The 19090-nt window shown below is 43.6% G+C and overlaps 1 protein-coding gene across 6 annotated transcripts in view; it reads right to left on the reverse strand.

Annotated features, from left to right (window-relative positions):
• The window catches only part of LOC141511838 (uncharacterized), an 84986-nt gene that overhangs the window by 40530 nt on the left and 25366 nt on the right, over positions 1-19090 (reverse strand). For 5 of the 6 annotated variants that reach the window (XM_074220856.1, XM_074220862.1, XM_074220880.1 and 2 more), the window contains exons 1-2: positions 12041-12073; positions 142-268 (exon numbers count right to left, since the gene is read on the reverse strand). In XM_074220856.1, the coding sequence (XP_074076957.1) occupies positions 142-268; positions 12041-12073 (160 nt within the window). Of the gene's footprint in view, positions 1-141; positions 269-12040; positions 12074-19090 lie in introns of those variants that run through there. The other variant, XM_074220870.1, reaches the window with a different exon arrangement.

The raw sequence follows: 19090 nt of genomic DNA on the forward strand, positions 1-19090 counted from the left end.
ATACTTTTTATAGGACAATGGAGAGCAATAGGACTGTGTCTCTTAGATACAGGAGACCAGCAATATTCTATTTCTAAAACTGACAAATCTTCCAAACCCTAGGCAATAGAGGTAAAGAGTTATGAGGGGAAGTCTTCTTACCCACAGAGAGCAGGTTCCGTGCATTCTCTGACATCACCTCTTTGTACAACGCCTTCTGAGGAAAGTCTAAGAGGCCCCATTCCTCCTGGGTGAAATCCACAGCCACATCCTTGAATGTTATCAACACCTATTAAAAGTAAAGGAAGTAGAGTTATAGGACACCTCAGGATTCCCCAAGTCTAACCATCAGCAATTTAGTAGGAAACTGAAGCACAGAGAAGGGATTGAAAGGGAACAGAACTAAGAGAACATTGCACAGTGATATCAGCATTGTGAGTTGATCAACCTTGATGGATGTAACACCGAGTTCAGAGACCTAGGACTACTGTAGGAGACCTGCTATGGACAATGCTATTCACATCCAGAAAAAGAAAAACAAAACAAAAAACCCTACAGAATATGAATGAACACCATATTCACTTAAAAAAAATAATCTTACTGGAAAACCTCACAAGATTTACATGAATGAACAGAACTAGGAGAATTTTATACACAGTAGGAGCAATATTATAAGAACTGTGAATGGCTTGGCTATTCTCAGTAATACAATGATCTAAGACTAATGCAAAGGACTGATGAAGTATAGTATTTTCCTCCAGAGAACGAAGTAGTGTTTGAATAGATTCTATAAATACATGAAGCACACTATTTTTCTCTCTTTTCTTTCATTTGAGTCTTCTTGTACAAAATGACTAACATGGAAATGTTTTACAGATTGCATAATCTATATTTGAATGCTTACTGTCTCAGGAAGGAGGAGGAAAAGAAGGATAGAACTGGGAACTCCAAACTAAAAAAAATGTTAAAAATGGTTTTAGGGTGTGGCTAGGTGGTGCAGTGGATAAAGCACCGGCCCTGGAGTCAGGAGGACCTGGGTTCAAATCTGATCTCAGACACTTAATAATTACCTAGCTGTGTGGCCTTGGGCAAGCCACTTAACCCCATTACCTTGCAAAACCCTAAAAAAATGGTTTTAATATAATGGGGGGAAGTAAAATACATTAAATTTATTTAAAAATGAAAATCTGATTTATGATCTATTTGTAATCCAGAATTCATCTTCCATTTCCTTTTTTATTATTTTACTTGTGGACAAATGAGGAATTCATTGCTCTGGTCCACTTTTTGATATCCCCAAGAATTTTGAAATAGTTGTTTTTGAGTCATTCTTCTTCATTGCATGGTATTCCTAGTGTGGGTTCTCATTAAAAGAAGATATCCTTTTACTGAAAGTTAACTGAACTCTAATTTATTCCCTATACCACACCCAGGGGGGGAAGCTACTCTTAAAGTCTTTTCCCCTCAAGTGCCTCTCTCAGCCATCCTTCACCACCAGGGAATGAGGAAGATCTGAGCTCCATTTCATTTTAAAAGACATGGATCCTTTAATAAACTGCTACTGGCTTGAAGCTTTGCCTCAATTTCTCTTATTGTAGGTTGGACAATTTTGAATCCCATAAGAGAGAGAGAAAAAAAAGACTGAGGTTTTTGCACTTTAGCTTTTTCTCTCAGAGACAATGAAGAAGATTTTTGGTTTCTAACAGAAATGACAGAATATGATTTCTGAATAAAGTTTTTCAATAAAATCAGATAAAGGGGACAGCTAAGTGGCACAGTGGATAGAGCACCAGCCCTGGAGTCAAGAGGACCTGAGTTCAAATCCAGCCTCAGACACTTCACAATTGCCTAGCTGTGTGACCTTGGGCACATCACATAACTCCATTGCCTTAAATAAAAAAATTAAAAATCAAATAAAAATAAAGGATCAATAATTAATTCCCTCACTAATCAAATTATGAAGGGGATGTTTGAGAGGGCTAGATAAAATCATAAAAATCATTTAGAAGGGGGTAGAGTCAAGAGGATGGCATGAAGGAATTCCCAGAAGGTCTTACCCCAAAATATCCAGATGCCATAAAAGAGTGACTCTAACCCTCTAAATTTTAGAGAGACAGAACCCATGGAAAGACTGAGTGAAGCAATTTCCCAGCCCAATGATTTGGTGAAAGGGATGGGAGAAGGGGGACAGGATGGGGAGGGGGGTTGTAGATGATAGAAGAGTGGGAAGATCCTGGGAGAAGGTAGTCAGATACAACACACTTCTAAGGAGGGACAGGGTGAAAGGAGAGAGAGAGCACAATAAGTGGGAATGAGGAGGAATAAACTGGAGGGAAATAGTTAACAATAGCATCTGTGGGAAAAAAACATTGAAGCAACCTCTCTGATGGACTTATGATAAAGAATCCAACCATCTCAGAGACAGAGTCGATGGTATCTGAACACAGACTGAGGTACACCTTTTTCCTCTAACCTCATTTCTCTTGGGATTTTTCTATATTTTGGGGGGGGGTGTATACTTTCACAACAAGATTATTGTAGTAATGTAAAAGTAAATAAAAGAATTTTTAAAACTCAGATAGAAAAACCAGAGGTTCCACAAAAAAACAGTGAGGACATAGAGGGAGAGCACCTGCAGACCTAAAATTACATTCTAAAGCAGCAATTCCTTGACCATCTGACATTGGTGAATAGAGAAAATCAATGAAAAAAGAAATAGATCCATTGAAAACCGAAAAATCAAAGAAATGACAAATAAAACTAAAAACTAGTTCTTTAAAGAAAATTATAAAATTAATAAAGCCTTTTGTGAGTCCCATCACAAAACTAGAGCAGAATAATCAAGCCATGAAAGAGCAACTGAGAAAGGTAAAATCACAGAAACATCAGAAGAAATAAGAAAAGCTAAAACATCATCCACAGTTTTATGCTAAAGATACGGAGCGATTCTTCCCCAAATAGTTCAACTATCAGAATATTGCCATGGAAACACTAGGCGGAAAACAAACTGCTGGATTATAGGCTTTTCTGTAGTAAACTACTTTATGGGTTATGCTGATTTTTTTTATTCTGAGAAAATATATTTTTGGTAATATTCTTTGCTATTCTCTCTGAGAAACATCCCTGAAATTATCCTCCCTTATACCAGATCTTGTATTAGTAACAGCTACCTGCCCACTCTCTCTCTGCTGGGATCCCCCACCCCACCGGGTTGATTCTCCAAGGACAGGGAAACAGAGACAGGAGCCCAACATAACAAACTGTTAGCTCTTTGCTTTCCGAAATGAATCTGTTAACCCCCCAATACCTTTTCACTACAACTGCACTGACCTCTAAATATGTGTAGGTCATTCCCTGTATTTCTATATACATCCTTTCCTTTTTACCTTGAATATATCTGCCTCTATGTTAATTACAAACTCAGGAAGACATGTTGCCCTCATGTTGCTTCACAATAAAAATTCTTCAAATAGTATTGAATAAGGATGATTATCTCTGAGGAGCAATTGGGTGACTTAATATTGTACAACTTCCCTAGTCAAGTCACCAAGGAAGTTCATGATTTCCTCTATCTTTTGTTTTTGGATAAGTATTCCCATTTCTCTTTCTCTTTTGGGGTAGTCATCTTGGACAGATCTCCTCCACCTATAGGTTTAAGGTAATTCCAGGGAAGAAAACTTCACCTTTCACCTACATCTTTTGACATTTTTATTTTAACCCTACATTTTTAAGGTTTGCATGGTGAACCAATCAGTTTACACATTAGTATATAAAGATGTCAATGACTATTTTATGATGCTCTTACCCAGCCATAAGATCTGTTCTATGTCAGAACTGACAAAGATCCAATTAGTACCATGACTTCTGACTTGATGTGTTATGTTGTTAACAGATATATCATAGGGACATACAATATTGGGATTTTTCTCTTTCCAAAATGTCATACGTATAAAGTTATGTAAGTCTCTTACAGAACGACCAGGTTTTTTTGCCTTCTCAGGATGGCCTTTGTCGAATTGTTGACACACCTGGGAAAGTCAAATTAGTAGATGCTCTTTGAGGCGGTCCAGGCTGTTGCACATGGACCTAGCCAATCTTCAGATGGAAACCTGGAGACTACAGACCTTGAGGAGGGTTCAAAGTGACATTCAGACTTATGAACCTTAAATAGATGTTGAGAAGATAATTTTTTTTATCAGAAATATAGATTAAAGAAATCTCATTTTTACAGTAGATACTGCTTATCATCTTAAGGAAAACTTTATTTATTCTTATGCTCTCTAGTGTTTTTAATAGGAAAGGGTACTCTGTTTTGTCCAAGGCTCTTTCAGTATCTATTGAGATAATCATATGCTTCTGTAGTTTTATTATTGATATGGTCTCAATTATGCTGATTGACCAACAAAGCATCTCAGATGGGTCATTTTGGGGTCTTCATTGGCTCAGAGGGAATGGAAACAGCAATTGTTCCTACATTGGTCAGAATCCCTGAGGGTCTTCCTCTCCCAAATTGATTTCTTTATAAACGAGGTTAAAGAGGCTTTTCTTGGCTGCATTTCTTTCTTACCTTCTAGATCAGTGAGAAATCCTGAGGGTTTTAGTCTCCCAGTTTAATTTTTTTTGAACAAAACAAAAGTGGTGCCTCATATCTTTCTTGCATATACTTAATCGCTGGATGGACACAGAACACAGATGGCCTGGGAAAAGACCTAGCTTTAAAAGGTTAAGGTTTCATACTGACTGTATTTGGGGTCATCTCCATTCATCATGATCCATAGTTGGTCATTGGACCCAGATGGCTCTGGAGGAGAAAGTAAGTCTGTTGACTTTGGAAAGCACCCTCTCTTGTAAATCCAAATCAGAGAATTTTTTTGTTTTTACAAGGCAGTGGGGTTAAGTGACTTGCACAAGGTCACACAGCTAGGTAATTATTAAGTGTCTGAGGACAGATTTGAACTCAGGTACTCCTGACTCCAGAGCTAGTGTTCTATCCACTGCACCACCTAGCTGCCCCATGTAAATCCAATTCACTTGCATGTCACAGCATCATCTCCCTGATATCCTGGTCTTCTTTGAGAATGAAAGAAAAATATAAACAACCACCTGGGCTGTACCCACCAGTCATCACTGAGAGTGGTTCTTCCCCCACGCTTCCCTCCCCTGCTCTGAGGAATTGGCTGCAAAGCCTCTTGAGAAAATTGGAATTGTATACTGTTTGTTATTTAAAAAGCAGATTTCATTGGACTTTCTCCTAATCAAAATTTTATGAAAAGTCAGATGTGTTCTCCCATTTGATAATTGGATGGTTCATTCAGATTATATTTTCATGCTAAGTGGAATTAAAATTTGGTATTAAGATCATAAATTTAAAAGCTGTAGGAATAAGAATATAATTGGATTCTTAGGACTCTGTTCTCTGAATTCAATCACTCTGGCCTCAAATGAATAAAAGTATATGTTCAATGTAAGATTCTTCAGATAGGAATTCAACTGAATTTGTCATTTCTCAATTTTCTTTCATGTTTTAAATGTGGCCTTATTTATGTCACTTTCACTTTATATTTTTTGTCCTACAGGGATTTTGGGGAAATCATTTATCAATAAAGAAGTTACATTGATCTGACCATTGATAATGAAAATTATAAAATCAAAGTTACTTTGATCTGTCCAATGATAATGAAAATGATAAAATCACACCTTTTAGTCATAATAGTCTCAAGAGATACCAACCTTGATTTAAAATGGCATTCATTGCTTGACTAGAATTGGTATTAAGTCTAGAAATGCAGAAAATAAGAAAATGTCACAATTTGTCTTCAGCCAGGGACACAAACATGTTAATTCAAGTAGCATTTATTAAGGAATCAGTAACCTAATATGAGCCAGGCAGGAGGCTAAATGCTAATAATACAAGGAAAGATTCAACAGTGCCACCCCTCAAGGAGAGACTATCTGGCACAGTGATAGCACTTTGACCTGGAATTAGGAGCTCATTATTATGAGTTCAAATCTGGACTTAGATACTTATTAGCTGTGGGACTATGGGTCAGACACCCCCTTTTTGTCTCAGTTCTTCAATTGTAAAATGATCTGGAGAAGGAAATGGGAAAGCACTCCATTGTCTCTGTCAAGAAAACCCCAAATGGGGTCACAAGGAGTTTGACAAGACTCAAACTGAAGCAGGGAAACTATGGGCAGGAAGAAATATTTTAATTTCCTCCCCACCCTTTTCCTATACTAAGAGACAAAAGTAATCCTTTTCTTTCTCTGTTCCTTACAAGTAAACCCCCTTAAGCAAGGAATGTATCTAAGCAAATAGACACTCTTTCAAAAGTTAATCCTTTAAAATTTGTAGAAATTCCCTAGAAATTCCTTTTCTTTATTGATTCTGTATTAGTCTAGTATTTGTTTCTATCAAAAGTCATGTCTCCAAATTCTCTCACCAGGCTCTCATCAGTTCCTTAAGGCTCCCTTGAGTTGACAAATCAAGCTGATGCCTTCGGTTAAGGTGCTTTAGTTTAATTTCAAAATTTATAATTATCCTCAGCCATGCTTAGGAATACAGGCTTCTTTCATTCATTAAGCCACTCCTTAGTCCCTCCCAGGTACCTAACTACACTCCCCCAAGGGCTCTTTGAGAAAGCTGTCCTTCTCCATGGTGCTGAACAAGTGGACAGCTCCTGGAGGCCAGTTTCTGTCTAGTTAGTATAACAACTGTTACTTCTCCTTGGTCTTTTCTTAAGGATTCTCTTAATTTCCATAGGAAAATTTAGCTTGTTAACTCTAGGAACTACTTATTCACTTGCACTAACCTTTGTAACAAAGTTTCTCTTTATTCTTACCTTCCTTGCTCAGAGAGTTCTGTGATTTCCTCACAGGAAAAGAACCATAAGCTGTCTATAGGATCTCCCCACTCTCACGTAACCTCTGGGTCCAACTGCAAAATGACACAGCATCCCTCAGGAATTCACATTCTGAATCACTGAGTCAAGACTACAAAGATATATCAATCATCTAGTTCACAAAGAAACAGGTAGGGAGGCTCTGGAAATAAAGAATGGAAAATGAAAAGAACCGACAACTTGCCAACCAGTACGTACACCAACACATCTGGACATACCAAACAAACACATACATTCTCCATACTGAGCTCATTGATGGCCTGTTCAAGTTTTTTCTAACATAGGTCTATTGAGAGATTCTATTTCCTCCTCTGTTATTAAAGGCAATTTATAGCTTTGTCAATATTCTATCATTTCACCTAATTTGGTATATGTATTGCTTCCATAGTTGTGTAAAATAGCTCTTTTTACTTGTTCTTCATTTCACAGTCCTTAGTGGTATATGCAACCACTTTATTTTCGACACTAGTGAGTTTGAAGTCCCTGAAGCTCTGAAAAGGACCTTGCTCACCAGGAAGCAATCAGTAAATCCCTAAGCATAAGATAAAACAATACAATAAATACCTACCCCAGCCTGAAAAGATTATCTCAGAAGTTTGTCCCTCATCTGTATGTACCTGATAAATTCATCTTTGCTCTCTGAACAAAAAAAAACCTTAAAAAAAAGTAGAATTAGGCCCCTCTGATTACCTAATTCCACTTTTTTTTAGGTTTTTTTTTTTGCAAGGCAATGGGGTTATGTGGCTTGCCCAAGGCCACACAGCTAGCTAATTATTAACTGTCTGAGGCCAGATTTGAACTCAGGTACTCCTGACTCCAGGGCCAGTGCTCTATCCACTGTGCAACCTAGCTGCCCCCCTGATTACCTAACCCTAACCCTACATCTTGACTTGGAGAAAGTCTGAGTCAGAATTCTTTCCAGGTCCAGTGCTGAACCTCAACAGTTTCATTTTCTTCTCTAACTCAGGTACACATGCCACTGGACAATGGAGTTATCAGTGTGGATTCATGTTAACGAGTCCTGAAGAAGTCTTCTCTAGACATTTACAGACCATTACAATTCAAAAAGAAGCCTCTAACTTTCTAAGTGAATTTTTTCTTTACATAGTTAATTTTTTTAAATTTTTATTTATTTAAGGCAATGAGGCTAAGAATGACTTGCCCAGGGTCACACAGCTAGGCACTTATTAAGTGTCTGAGGCTGGATTTGAACTCAGATCCTCTTGACTCCAGGGCCAGTGCTCTCTCCATCCATTGCACCATCTAGCTGCCCCCAACATTAATTTTGCAATAAGCTAAAGGATCCTTTTATTTCATCTTTTTTCATAATTGTATTTTTAATCTATTCTTAGTTCTATCATCTCTTCAATTTCTGCTTCCCAATGAGGACAGCAGTTGGAAAACTTGTCCTAAAGTCATTTCTCATATTTCTGAGTTAAGGAAACTGAGTCCCAGAAGGAAAGTGTCTTTTCCATCTGTTTTCAATCTAAAGATTGATTCCAGCATCAGAACCTTTAAAAAAAATGGCAACTATCCAGATGCAAAAATGATTTCCGATGATAATATAAATATGGTCTGACTTTCTTACTCAGTCCTATCATAACAGAGGCAATATTAGTCAGAGAAAAAATGCTCTGCCATGAACAATTCCTTTTTCTCTCTGTGCTAGCCATGTCAAAGCTGGCTTCGCCTTACCTCACAACTCAGAAAGCCCTAGTCTTTCTATCAGTTAGAAATCAGAAAATACAGTCTTGTAACCTGGTTTATTTCATGAAAATAGTCCCACTAATGTGTACAACTCTGACTCCCCCTCTGTATTTGGGGCCTGGTCCCAAGCTGGGAGGCCTGGTCTCAACTGGATTTGCAATGGGCTCCCAGTACTTAATAAATCCATATACCCAGAAGCTCCAATTTTGTTTCCATAATTATTTCAATTTTCACCCATCACAGATCATTGATCCTGATTTTGTTTCGATGAATTCTCAGGCATGGTGGGACAAGATGGTCACTCCCTTCCCTTCTCCCCCTCTCCCTGAAAACCCCTTTTAACAGGAAATAAGATTGCAAAGGGAATTCTGGCCATCACCTACAAACCATCCCAAAGATCAAAGGAGCATAATTTTTCATATCTGAACTTCTTTCCATCATAGAGTCAATAAAATTCACACCCTAGGAATAGGTGCAGACTCAGGAGAGACCATCTAGAAGATGCAGATTCAAGTGTTCTGCTTCTAGAATGTGTGAATTCCAGAGCCAACCCAGAGACCAACAGAAGGTCAAAAGGTTCTTTGGGAAAAGGACTCAGAGATGATTTGGATATGTTCATGGAGGAATCTCAAGAGGAGAGTTAGTGTGTTCCCCCTGCCCCTAGCCTTTCTTTCTCCTCCATGGGGTCCATACCTCCTAGTGATCCCATCTCTAATTCAAGGTTAAGTGAGTGATACTCTCTGCTTTGCCTTCACCACCTCTTCCCTGAGCATGCCACCCCTCTCTGCCTCTGAATTCCTCCCCATTTTTAGTGATTCCTATCCTCTTTTATGCTATTGACTTTCATAGGAAATCCTCAAAGAACCAAGTATTCTTGCCCCCATTTCTTTGATTATTAACTCACTTGGGGACTGGGATAAAGGCAGAACAACTATCTCTAATTAGGAACTATGATCAGGGCCACAAGGCACCAGGGTCCCTTACAATCTGAAGGTTGGGAAAGTATGACCCAATGGTGAAGTTGGGGGTGGTGCCCTGGTGGTCTTTGGGATATAACTGGGAGTCTGGGTAAGATATGGAGCAGAGAAGCCAGGAAGGAGCTGGGCTTAGGAGGGAAAAATATTCCAGACAGCCTCAGAGGACGCTCAACAGGAGGTAAGAGGGGGAGAATGATGCCCAAAGGAAGGGGGAGTCAGGAGGATCCCAATGCCATCCAGGATGCAGCCTTAAATGGAACATCCACCTGAAGAGTTGGCTTGCAGAGGGCAGTGATCTCAGCTCCTAGGTCTCCTGTTCAAGCCAGCCTACTAGGGGTGGGCACTTCCAATCCTAAGAGCCCCGCCCTACCCAGCCCTTGAGGCCCCAGGATGGGCCCTTTCCTCCTGTGGGATCCTGGGCAAGGTCCTCAGGAACCTGGTCTTCCTCACAGGGAATGTCCCTACCCCCTTGCTGGTCTTCTACTTCACTCTCTCCTCTTCCCCTCTGACCCAGGGACACAGGCCTCTTGGCTTCCAGAAGGCAGAGCAATTTCAGCTCCAATGGAGAACCACAGATGGATCTCATCTCAGAGAGTTCTCCTGGTCCTGAAGACATCCCCTCTCCTGCCTCCAGCCCCAGAGTCCCCGAGGATCATCCCTTTCCTCCTATTAGACCCAAAGTCAGGACCCCAGGACCTCACCTTTCTCTCCTTCCGAAGTCCTGCCTTCTAGGAAACTGTCACTGTTCAGTGAGTTCAAGTCCTTCCAAGTCTTCTGGAAGCCAGGTGAACTCACCCCACCCCCAGCGCAATCCACTAGGCCTCCAAGCTACCCATTAAGAATTGAACAAATGTTCATTAAAAACTGACTCACAAAAGATCCTCGGTTAAGGGCCGAGGAACACTTCCATCATCCTTTCTTTTTATTCCTCTTTTTGATATATAGATATTTACGTTCTGACCTTCCTGACCTTCCCCAGACCTCTCCTCTGGAGGAGACAATCTCCAGACACATCTGGGTAAAAGTGTAAGGATTCAGGACATTGAAGGACACTTCAGCCTATCTCCACTAGATGGTGCTGGTCAGTCGTGAGTGAATCCAACGTGGTGCCCAGCCTGCCTGGCTGCCTCGCTCCAGCAAGGACCCTGACAATTCTGGCAACAGGATAAATAAGAGGCGATGTCTGAGGGGCCTTGGGGGCCCCAGTACATGACTAGGACCAGGTCTAACTCCCTTTCCGTTCTTCCAGCCCTTCATTCCCTCCTCCTGTCAGCCCCAGGCCCAGTGGCCTCTAGGTTGACCCCTGACCAGGATCTCATCACCTGACGGTGCCATTCCAAGGGTTCTCTCCCAAGTCTGGAAAGTTGAACCTCCTCACCACGCTTCCTGGCTCCCTTCAAGTTTCAGCTTCTGACAAAAGGATTTCTCTGGGCCCTGAAGCTGGCAGAGCCTTCACTCTCAGAGGACTTGCCCCCCCTGCTGTATGGGGCTGGTTGGGGCCCAGCTAGTTGGGACCAGGATATCTCAGCAGACTGGGAGCTCCCTGGGGGCAGGCTTGTTCCTTTGTGTCCACTGAAGACTTGAACCCTGTGCTGGCACAGAGTAGGGCCTTTCTAAATCTTTCCTGCCTGGGCCTGAGAACAGGTAAAGGACAGGAATTTAAAGGGGTCCGGGATGGCAGAAGGGCGTGAGCAGCCCCAGCCCTCTGCTCTGAGAGCAGTACTGCCAGGACAAGACCTGGGGGGGGGGCTTCAGGGCTCTGCCCCAGGCCTGGACACAAGAGGCTCCCTGCAAAGGGGTTTCCAGGGCCTTCAGCAGTCACAAAGGAGACCCTGGTCACCAGAATGGAAGGGACGGGTTTTGTGTGCCTGGAGAGGGGGCTGGGCAGGGCCAACAAAGGGCAGAGATAGGATCCCTGGGCAACAGAGGCTAAGGAGGGAAGTGCATGTCCTTGGGGGTCAGCAGGAATGACTCTGCTTGGCCCCCGGTAGCAGAGAGCGGGGCGGGGAGCTCCTGCTGCGTTCCATCGCCCGCCTATTTTTATAAAGCAATGAAAGAAAGCGTCCATCCTCCCTTTTTCAGAGAAGACCGTGACATGAAGCAGGGGAAGCCTCGACAGGCGGCTGAATTGGCTTTGAGCGTGTGGGGCACGGGGGCTGTTCCAGGTCCCCGGCCTCACTTTCCCCTCCAGAGCAGTTGGGGCCAGGGCTCAGACATGAACCAGGATGACTAGGAAGGGCCTTGGATGTGAGGTTGTCAGGGGTAGGTGTCGTGCAGTCGTGGCAAGTGTTTGAGGCCACGTTCAGACTCCCAGGCCGGACTCTAAGGCCAGTTCTCTACCCACTGCACCACCTGCCTGCCGGGAAGCAAAGGCTCCATGCAGGAGGCTCCGCCAGCCTCATAGGCCATTCCCTGTGTGTGGGGATATGGCCGCAATAGGGGACGTGGCCAAGTGTGTGGATGGCGGGCACTCACCTGGGCTGGGGGTCTCCGGCTCCCAGGGGCCATTCCTCCCGCCTCCCTGCTTGGGCCAGGCCTTGGTCCTCTGCAGACTGAGCTGGGCAGGGAGAAGGACTCAGAGGGGCAGCGGTGTTTGCACTGACCTAAGGGGAAGGGGTGGGGGGAGTCCCAGGGAAATTAGATGAGAAAGGCCCAGGCCCTGCAGCGACAGGACGGACAGGACAGGACGTTCCTCCTACAGAGACCCCAGGGGCAGAAGGGGCTTCGCAACCTCAGACGGACGATGCCCCTCACAGCCTCTGGGCTCCCGGGTCAGCGCTCACATCACACACGCGCGCGCACGCACTCACATGCACATACATGAACATGCATGCACGCATGCACACACGCACACACACGCACACAATCATCTATACACAGCCAGGACCTGGGAGGGTGCGGCTAGGCAGAGCCTGGGAGGGACTCAGCCTCGGGGGGCTCCCAGAGAAGGGGAGGTGGGGAAGCGGGAGAGGGGCGCACAGGGAGGCTCTGGGATCCACGCAGGGAGATCAGGGACCCTGGACAGGGACAGGAGAAAGCAGCCCAGGAGCCGGGTCGGACTCAGAGCACCCCGAAAGGCAGATGGGAGCCAGGGACCCGGGGGGGGGGGGCTGTGGGGGAGCTCGGGCTCTCGCATCCAATGAGGGGTCCCGGAGAGCAGAGCGGCCCTTGGGGACCCTTCCAGGGGCCCGGGGGGGAGGCGCCTGGGTCCTGTGGACTTTGGGAACGTGGGGAGGGGGCGCCTGGGGGGGGGCGACTGGGGAGGGGGCTGGGGCCGGGGGACGCTCACCAGGCGATCTGAGGAGCAGGACGAGGAGCCCGAGGGGCCCAGAAGGGCCGGGGGCTCCGACCACGCGCTCCGGGAGGCAGCGGAGGGAGCGGGGGGCGCGGGCTCCCCCCAAGGCCTCCCCGCCCCCCAATGCCCCAACCGCAGCCTGGACCAGGGCCTCGGGCCCGGCTCCCTTGCAGCCCCCAGCCCCGCCCTCCTCCACAGGCCATGCTTTGGCCAATGGGAGGAAGCTCCTGAAGGAGCCCCCCCCCGAATCCCACCCAGCTGAGCCCCCCCCGGGCTGGTCAGCGCTGAGGCTGCCCCCGGGCTCCCTGAGGGGGGCTGTGCCTGGAGGGGGTGGCAGCAAAGCCTCTTGGGAAACTTGGGGTTCAAAAGGCGAATCCCACTTTGTCCGCGGCCGGTTCGGGGCACCGGGGCGGCCTCCCACCGCCCGGGGCATTTTGAACTCAGACCATCCCTTGGGGCTGAAAAGGGGGGAACTTGGGCCCCAGGGCTGTGCCGTGAGTCTGGACCCCGAATTCACCCAACGCCAAAAGAACAGGCGGAGGGGGGGGGGTTTCCACGGGAGTCTGCGGAAACGAAGTCCACTGAATTGCTCTGGGAAAACCATTCACCCATTAGGATGCTAGTGACCGGCGCCTCTAAAAGCCATGGAATCAGGGCTAGCCAGGTGGGTGGAGCACCGGCCCTGCAGGCAAGAGGATCTGAGTTCAAATGTGCTCCCAGACGCTTAATACTGCCTTAGCTGTGTGACCTTGGGCAAGTCATGTAACCCCGTTGCCTTGCGAAAATAATTAGAAAAGGAAAATTATAAAATCAAAGTGAGCGTTTTGGAGTTACATTATCTCAAGATGCCAGCCTTGGTCCCAAATGCGGTTCCTTCCTTAATCAGAGTTGGTATGACGTCCAGAAATGCAGAAAATAAGAAATGCTTCCAATTTTCTCAGACCAGGGCCTCAAATATTCGAGAAGGATTCAGTAGGCAAGCAATAACCTAGCATGAGCCAACAGGAGGCTAAGGGCTGAGGATACCAAGAAAGTGCCTCCCTTCAACTCGGACATGGTGGAGAGAGCTCTGGTTCAAGAATCAGGAAAACTTCTGGTTCAAATCTGAACTCTGGGTCAGTCACCTACCCCTTTTTTGCCTCAGTTCCTCATTTGTAAAATGAGCAAGAGAAAAAATGGCAAATCATGCCAATGACTCTGCCAAGAGAACCTCCAATGGGGTCACAAAGGGTATGACATGACTGAAACTGAAGCAGGGGAACTTTGAAGAGAAAAACATATTATAACCTTCCCCCTCCTTTTTTTTCCTTTCTCTGTAATGTTCCTTATTAACAAATCCCCTGTAAGCAAGGAATGTATAGATAGGCACTCTGCTAAAGTAATTCATCTTCTAAAATTGTTAGACTTCCTATATTTCTATATTGAGTCTCTATTAGTCTAGTATTTATCCTTTTTTTAATGCAAGGCAGTCAGATCAAATGACTTGCCCAAGGTCACACAGTGAGGCAATCATTAAATGTCTGAGGCCCAACCTGAACTCAGTTCCTCCTGACTCCAGGACTGGCTCCATCCACCGTGTCTCCTACCTGCCCCTGGTATTTATTCTTTTTTTTTTTTAGGTTCTTGTAAGGCAAGTGGGGTTGTGGCTTGCCCAAGGCCATACAGCTAGGTAATCATTAAATGTCTGAGGCCGGATTTGAACTCAGGGACTCCTGACTCCAGGGCGGGTGCTTTATCCACTGCACCACCTAGCCACCTCCTGGTATTTATTCTTATAGAAAGTAGTGTCTCCCGGTTACCTCACCAGGTTCAGTTATACATCAGTTCTTTGAGGTTCCTTTGAGTTTACACAAAGACCCTAACCCCCAGTCAAGCTGATGCCTCAGTTAAACTGCTTAAGCTTAATTTCAGAAATTAGGGTTCGCCCAAAACTCTGCAGCCTCAGACTCGCTTCGGCATACAAGCTTCTTTCATTCATTAAATCACTCCTTAGTCCCTCCCAGGCTGTCCCCGACTCCACAGGATCCCTCCCCCAAAGGCTCTTTGACAAAGCCCACCTTCCCTCTTCTTGGTGCTAATCAACCCAACAGCTTGTGGCTGCCTCTGTTGCTATAGCAACAGCCCAGTTGCTACAGTAACCGGCATTCCTTTCTTCACCGGATTAGTTTTCTTAAGGATTCTCTTAACCTTCTTTTAGGAAAACTGAACTGGCCAATTCGCAGTACAGCCTTAAGCCTTGTCATAAGGGTTCTTCTCGCTCTTACCTTCCTGGGGGAGGGGGATCTGTGAATTTCTCATTTAGAAAGAACCACAGCTGTCTCTCGGCTCTCCCCACCCCCAGGGAACTACCGGGGCCAGCTGCAAAATGACATGCTAGTCCCTCACCAAGTTCACATTCCAATGAACTGAGTCAAGTCGGAAAGAAATAAGTGGGGAGGCTGTGCAAATGGCAGCAATGGGAAAAGAAATGCCAACTTGAGAACCACATAGAAACAGAGGCATCTAAACAAAGCAACACAAATGCATGCCTTCTTAAAAGGGGCTTCATTGACCGTCTGTTCAATGTCTTTTTCTAAAGTACGTCTATTTAGAGATTCTTTTTCCTTTTCTGTTAGGAGAGGCGATATAAATGTTTATCAGTATTCTGCCATTTCACCGCATTTGTTGAATTTAATGTACAGATAATTGGATAAAAGAATTCCTCATAGTTGTTCTGATCTTATAATCCTTAGTGTTATATTCAGGCCCTTTATTTTTCATAGTAGTGATTTCATTGATTTGATCATCATTTGATAGTAGTGAAGTCTTTGAACCTCTGGGAAGGATTTGTTCCCCAGTAAAGAATTCATAATGCCCTGCCCCTAGGCACAAGGCACAAGATAAGACCACATATGCCTGCCCAAGTCTAAAAAGACTAAGCCTCTAAAATATGACCATCAACTGCATGACCCTGATTACCTAACCCTAACCTTTCATCTGCTCGGAGAAAGTCCAAACTAGAATTCTTTTGAGAGAACATCTGTGTCCTGACTCTCAACAATTTGATTTTCTTTTCTTAGACAGCTACACATGTCACTGGGCACTGGGGAAGTCAGTGTGGCTTCATGTTGGCTAGCTCTGAAGAAGACTTTGCTAGACATTTACAAACTATTTCAGTTCAACAATAAACCTCTAAGTATCCAAGTGAATTTTTTCCTTAAATAGTTAATTTTTCTACAGGTTCAGGGATACTTTTATTTCATCTCTTTACACAATTGTTTTTAACTTGTCTCTCTCCGATTTCTGCTTCCTAATGAGGACAGCATTTAGAAAACTCTTCTAGAGTCATTTCTGAGTTAAGGAAACCGAGTCCCAGAAAGAAAGTGTCTTTTCCAAATGTTCTTTGATCTCCTTTTCATTCTTGCACTTGAATCCAGCATAGGAAACGTAAAAAATGGCAAATATTCAGTTGCAGAACTGTTTTCCAGTGATAATACTCATAAAAATACTCATTCCTATTATAGCATGGGAAGTATAAGGCAAAGGAAAATAACATGTCAATGAATGCCAGTTATGCCAATTATGCCAATAAATCTCCCTCAGTGCTGGCCATGTCAAAAAGTTAATCTATTTCCTTCTTTGGTGTCCTCACATTGTCTGTTGTATCGACAGAAGCCACCAGGAGTGGAAAATCAAAGTTATCTCATTGGAAATTTCAAAGCTATCTTTTTAAAAATATAGTTGAAGGTGTGATATCACACATTCTTTATTTTTATATAAATATTTTATTTGTTTTCCAATTATATACAACAGTAGTTTCTGCCTATTCTTTTTTGGTAAGGTTTTGAATTTTACACTTTTTCCTCTACCCTACCTTCCTCCCCCCCCACAGAAGGCAATCTGATAATCTTTACATATTTCCATGCTTTGCATTGATCAAAACTGAATGTGTTGAGGAAAAAAACATATCCTTGAGGAGAAAGTAAAATATTAGAGAAAGCAAAATTATATCATACAATAAGAATTTTTTTTAAAAAATTGAAGGTAATAATCTTTGGTCTTTGTTTAAACTCCACAATTCTTTCTCTGGCCAAGATGCTATTCTCCATAGCAAATAGCCCCAAATTGTTCCTGATTGTTGCCCTGATGGAATGAGCAAGTCCATCAAGGTTGATCATCACCCCCAGGTTGCTGTTAGGGTGAACAGTGTTCTTCTGGTTCTGCTCATCTCACTCAGCCTCAGTTCATATAAATCCCTCCAGGCTTCCCTGAATTCCCATCCCTCCTGGTTTCTAATAGAACAAAAGTGTTCCATCACACACACACACACACACACACACACAAATATATATATATATATATATATATATATATATATATCACAGTTTGTTAAGCCATTCCCTTTGATTTCCAATTCTTTGCCACCACAGAGCAGCTTTGAATATTTTTGTACAAGTGATGCTTTTACTCTTTTTCATAATCTCTTAAGGGTATAGACCCAGTAAGTGGTATTGCTGGATCAAAGAGGATATATATTTTTATTGCCTCACTTTCACCTCCAGAACCAAGTGAGTCCAGTGGTCAGATATGGAAATATCCCTGGAGGCAATGAGAGACCTGCATTTTAATGTGAGGCCTTTCCCAAGTCATGGTTTGATGGAGACAATGCCCATGCAGTGATTTAAGTGTAGCTAAGAGACAGATGAGGCCAAGAATGATCACTTTTGTTTTGCCAAAAAAAAAAAAACAACCCATAAACAAACTGGAAGGATAAGGCCCTCAGGGTTTGTCAGTGATTAAAGCAGGTTAAAAACCTATGGCCAAGAATATTCTCTATAACATAGTAAAAAAAATCAATCTGAGAGGGTAACATCCTCAGGGTCTCTGGTAAGAGCAGAAAAAATTGCTATTTCCATTCGCTCTAAGCTAATTGGGGCCCAAACAAAGACCAAGTGGGTTCAATCTGAGACCTATTGCTAGTATCAAGAAGCTTTAGGGGCACTATGGGTAGTGTGTGTGCATATATATGAAGGAAAGAAGGGAAGAATAGAGAAGAGAAGAAGCAAGAGAGAGGGCACAAGATTTTGTGGTACTCTGCTGAAGCTAAGCCCCTTTGAGATTTTCTTGTTAATGATCCTAGAGGGCTTGTCTTCCCTCTCCAGCTCATTTTTCAGATGAAGAAATTGAGGCAAACAGGGTTAAGAGGCTTGTCCATTATTATATATCCAGTAAAAGTTTGAGTAAGGATTTGAACTCAGGTGCTTCTGACTCTAGGCCTGGCACTCTCTCCAGGATACTTATTTAGCTGCCCCACTGGTTGTGTTGTAATTTGAGCAACAAATTAGAAAGACTACTGGTTGAGGTGAGTAGGCTTGTTGAGCACCTTAGGGAGTGAGGGAATTGTGGGAATCTAGCGAACAACACTGACTCCATCCTGTGACTTAAAAATTCTGGAGCTAACTTAGAACCCATTCTATTCCATTCCATTATTCTAGTCCAATTTCCAAATTATGAAATGTGGATGAATTGATATTTGCCTTCCTTCTCTTTTTTATTTTTTGCTTTTTTGCTTTTTTCTCAAGGCAAATGGGGTTAAGTGACTTGCCCAAGGTCACACAGCTAGGTAATTATTGTGTGAGGCCATATTTGAACTCAGGTCCTCCTGACTCCAGGGCCAGTGCTCGACCCACTGCTCCACCTAGCCTCCCCTGTCCTTCATTCTCTACGAATACCATGACATCAGGGAAGTGATGCCACGAGAAGCAAGTAAGTGAGGGGGAGTTATGCAGAGTCATCAGTTACTTTCTCCTCTGGAGCCAACTAGTGGCCAGTGGCCAGATATAGATCAGGACAACTGAAGATGACCCTGAATGCAATGGGAAGCCATAGTCGTTTTGGAGATAAAGTCTTTCCTAGTTCTCAGAAAGATGAGATAAAGAAGACAATAATGACCATTGCTTATCTAGTCATTAGATAGATGATAGATAAATAAACAGATAGATAGACAAACAGATGGACGGATGGATGGACGGATGGATGGACTGATGGATGGAGAGATAGATCTATAAACTGGGAGGCTAAGCCTCTCAGGGTTTCTCAAGCTGGACTACCTCTTGCTCCTATTTAGAGACCATTAACTAGGAACCTTGCTGATGTTGTCCAGAAACCCAGAGCCAGAATACCTATGGAAGGAGTTGTCTCTCAATACTATTGCTGGAGGGAGTTGGGGGTTAGGGAGAAGGGAGGAACAA

This window comes from Macrotis lagotis, chromosome 1, assembly GCF_037893015.1.
Source record: "Macrotis lagotis isolate mMagLag1 chromosome 1, bilby.v1.9.chrom.fasta, whole genome shotgun sequence".
Classification (NCBI taxonomy): Eukaryota; Metazoa; Chordata; class Mammalia; order Peramelemorphia; family Peramelidae; genus Macrotis; species Macrotis lagotis.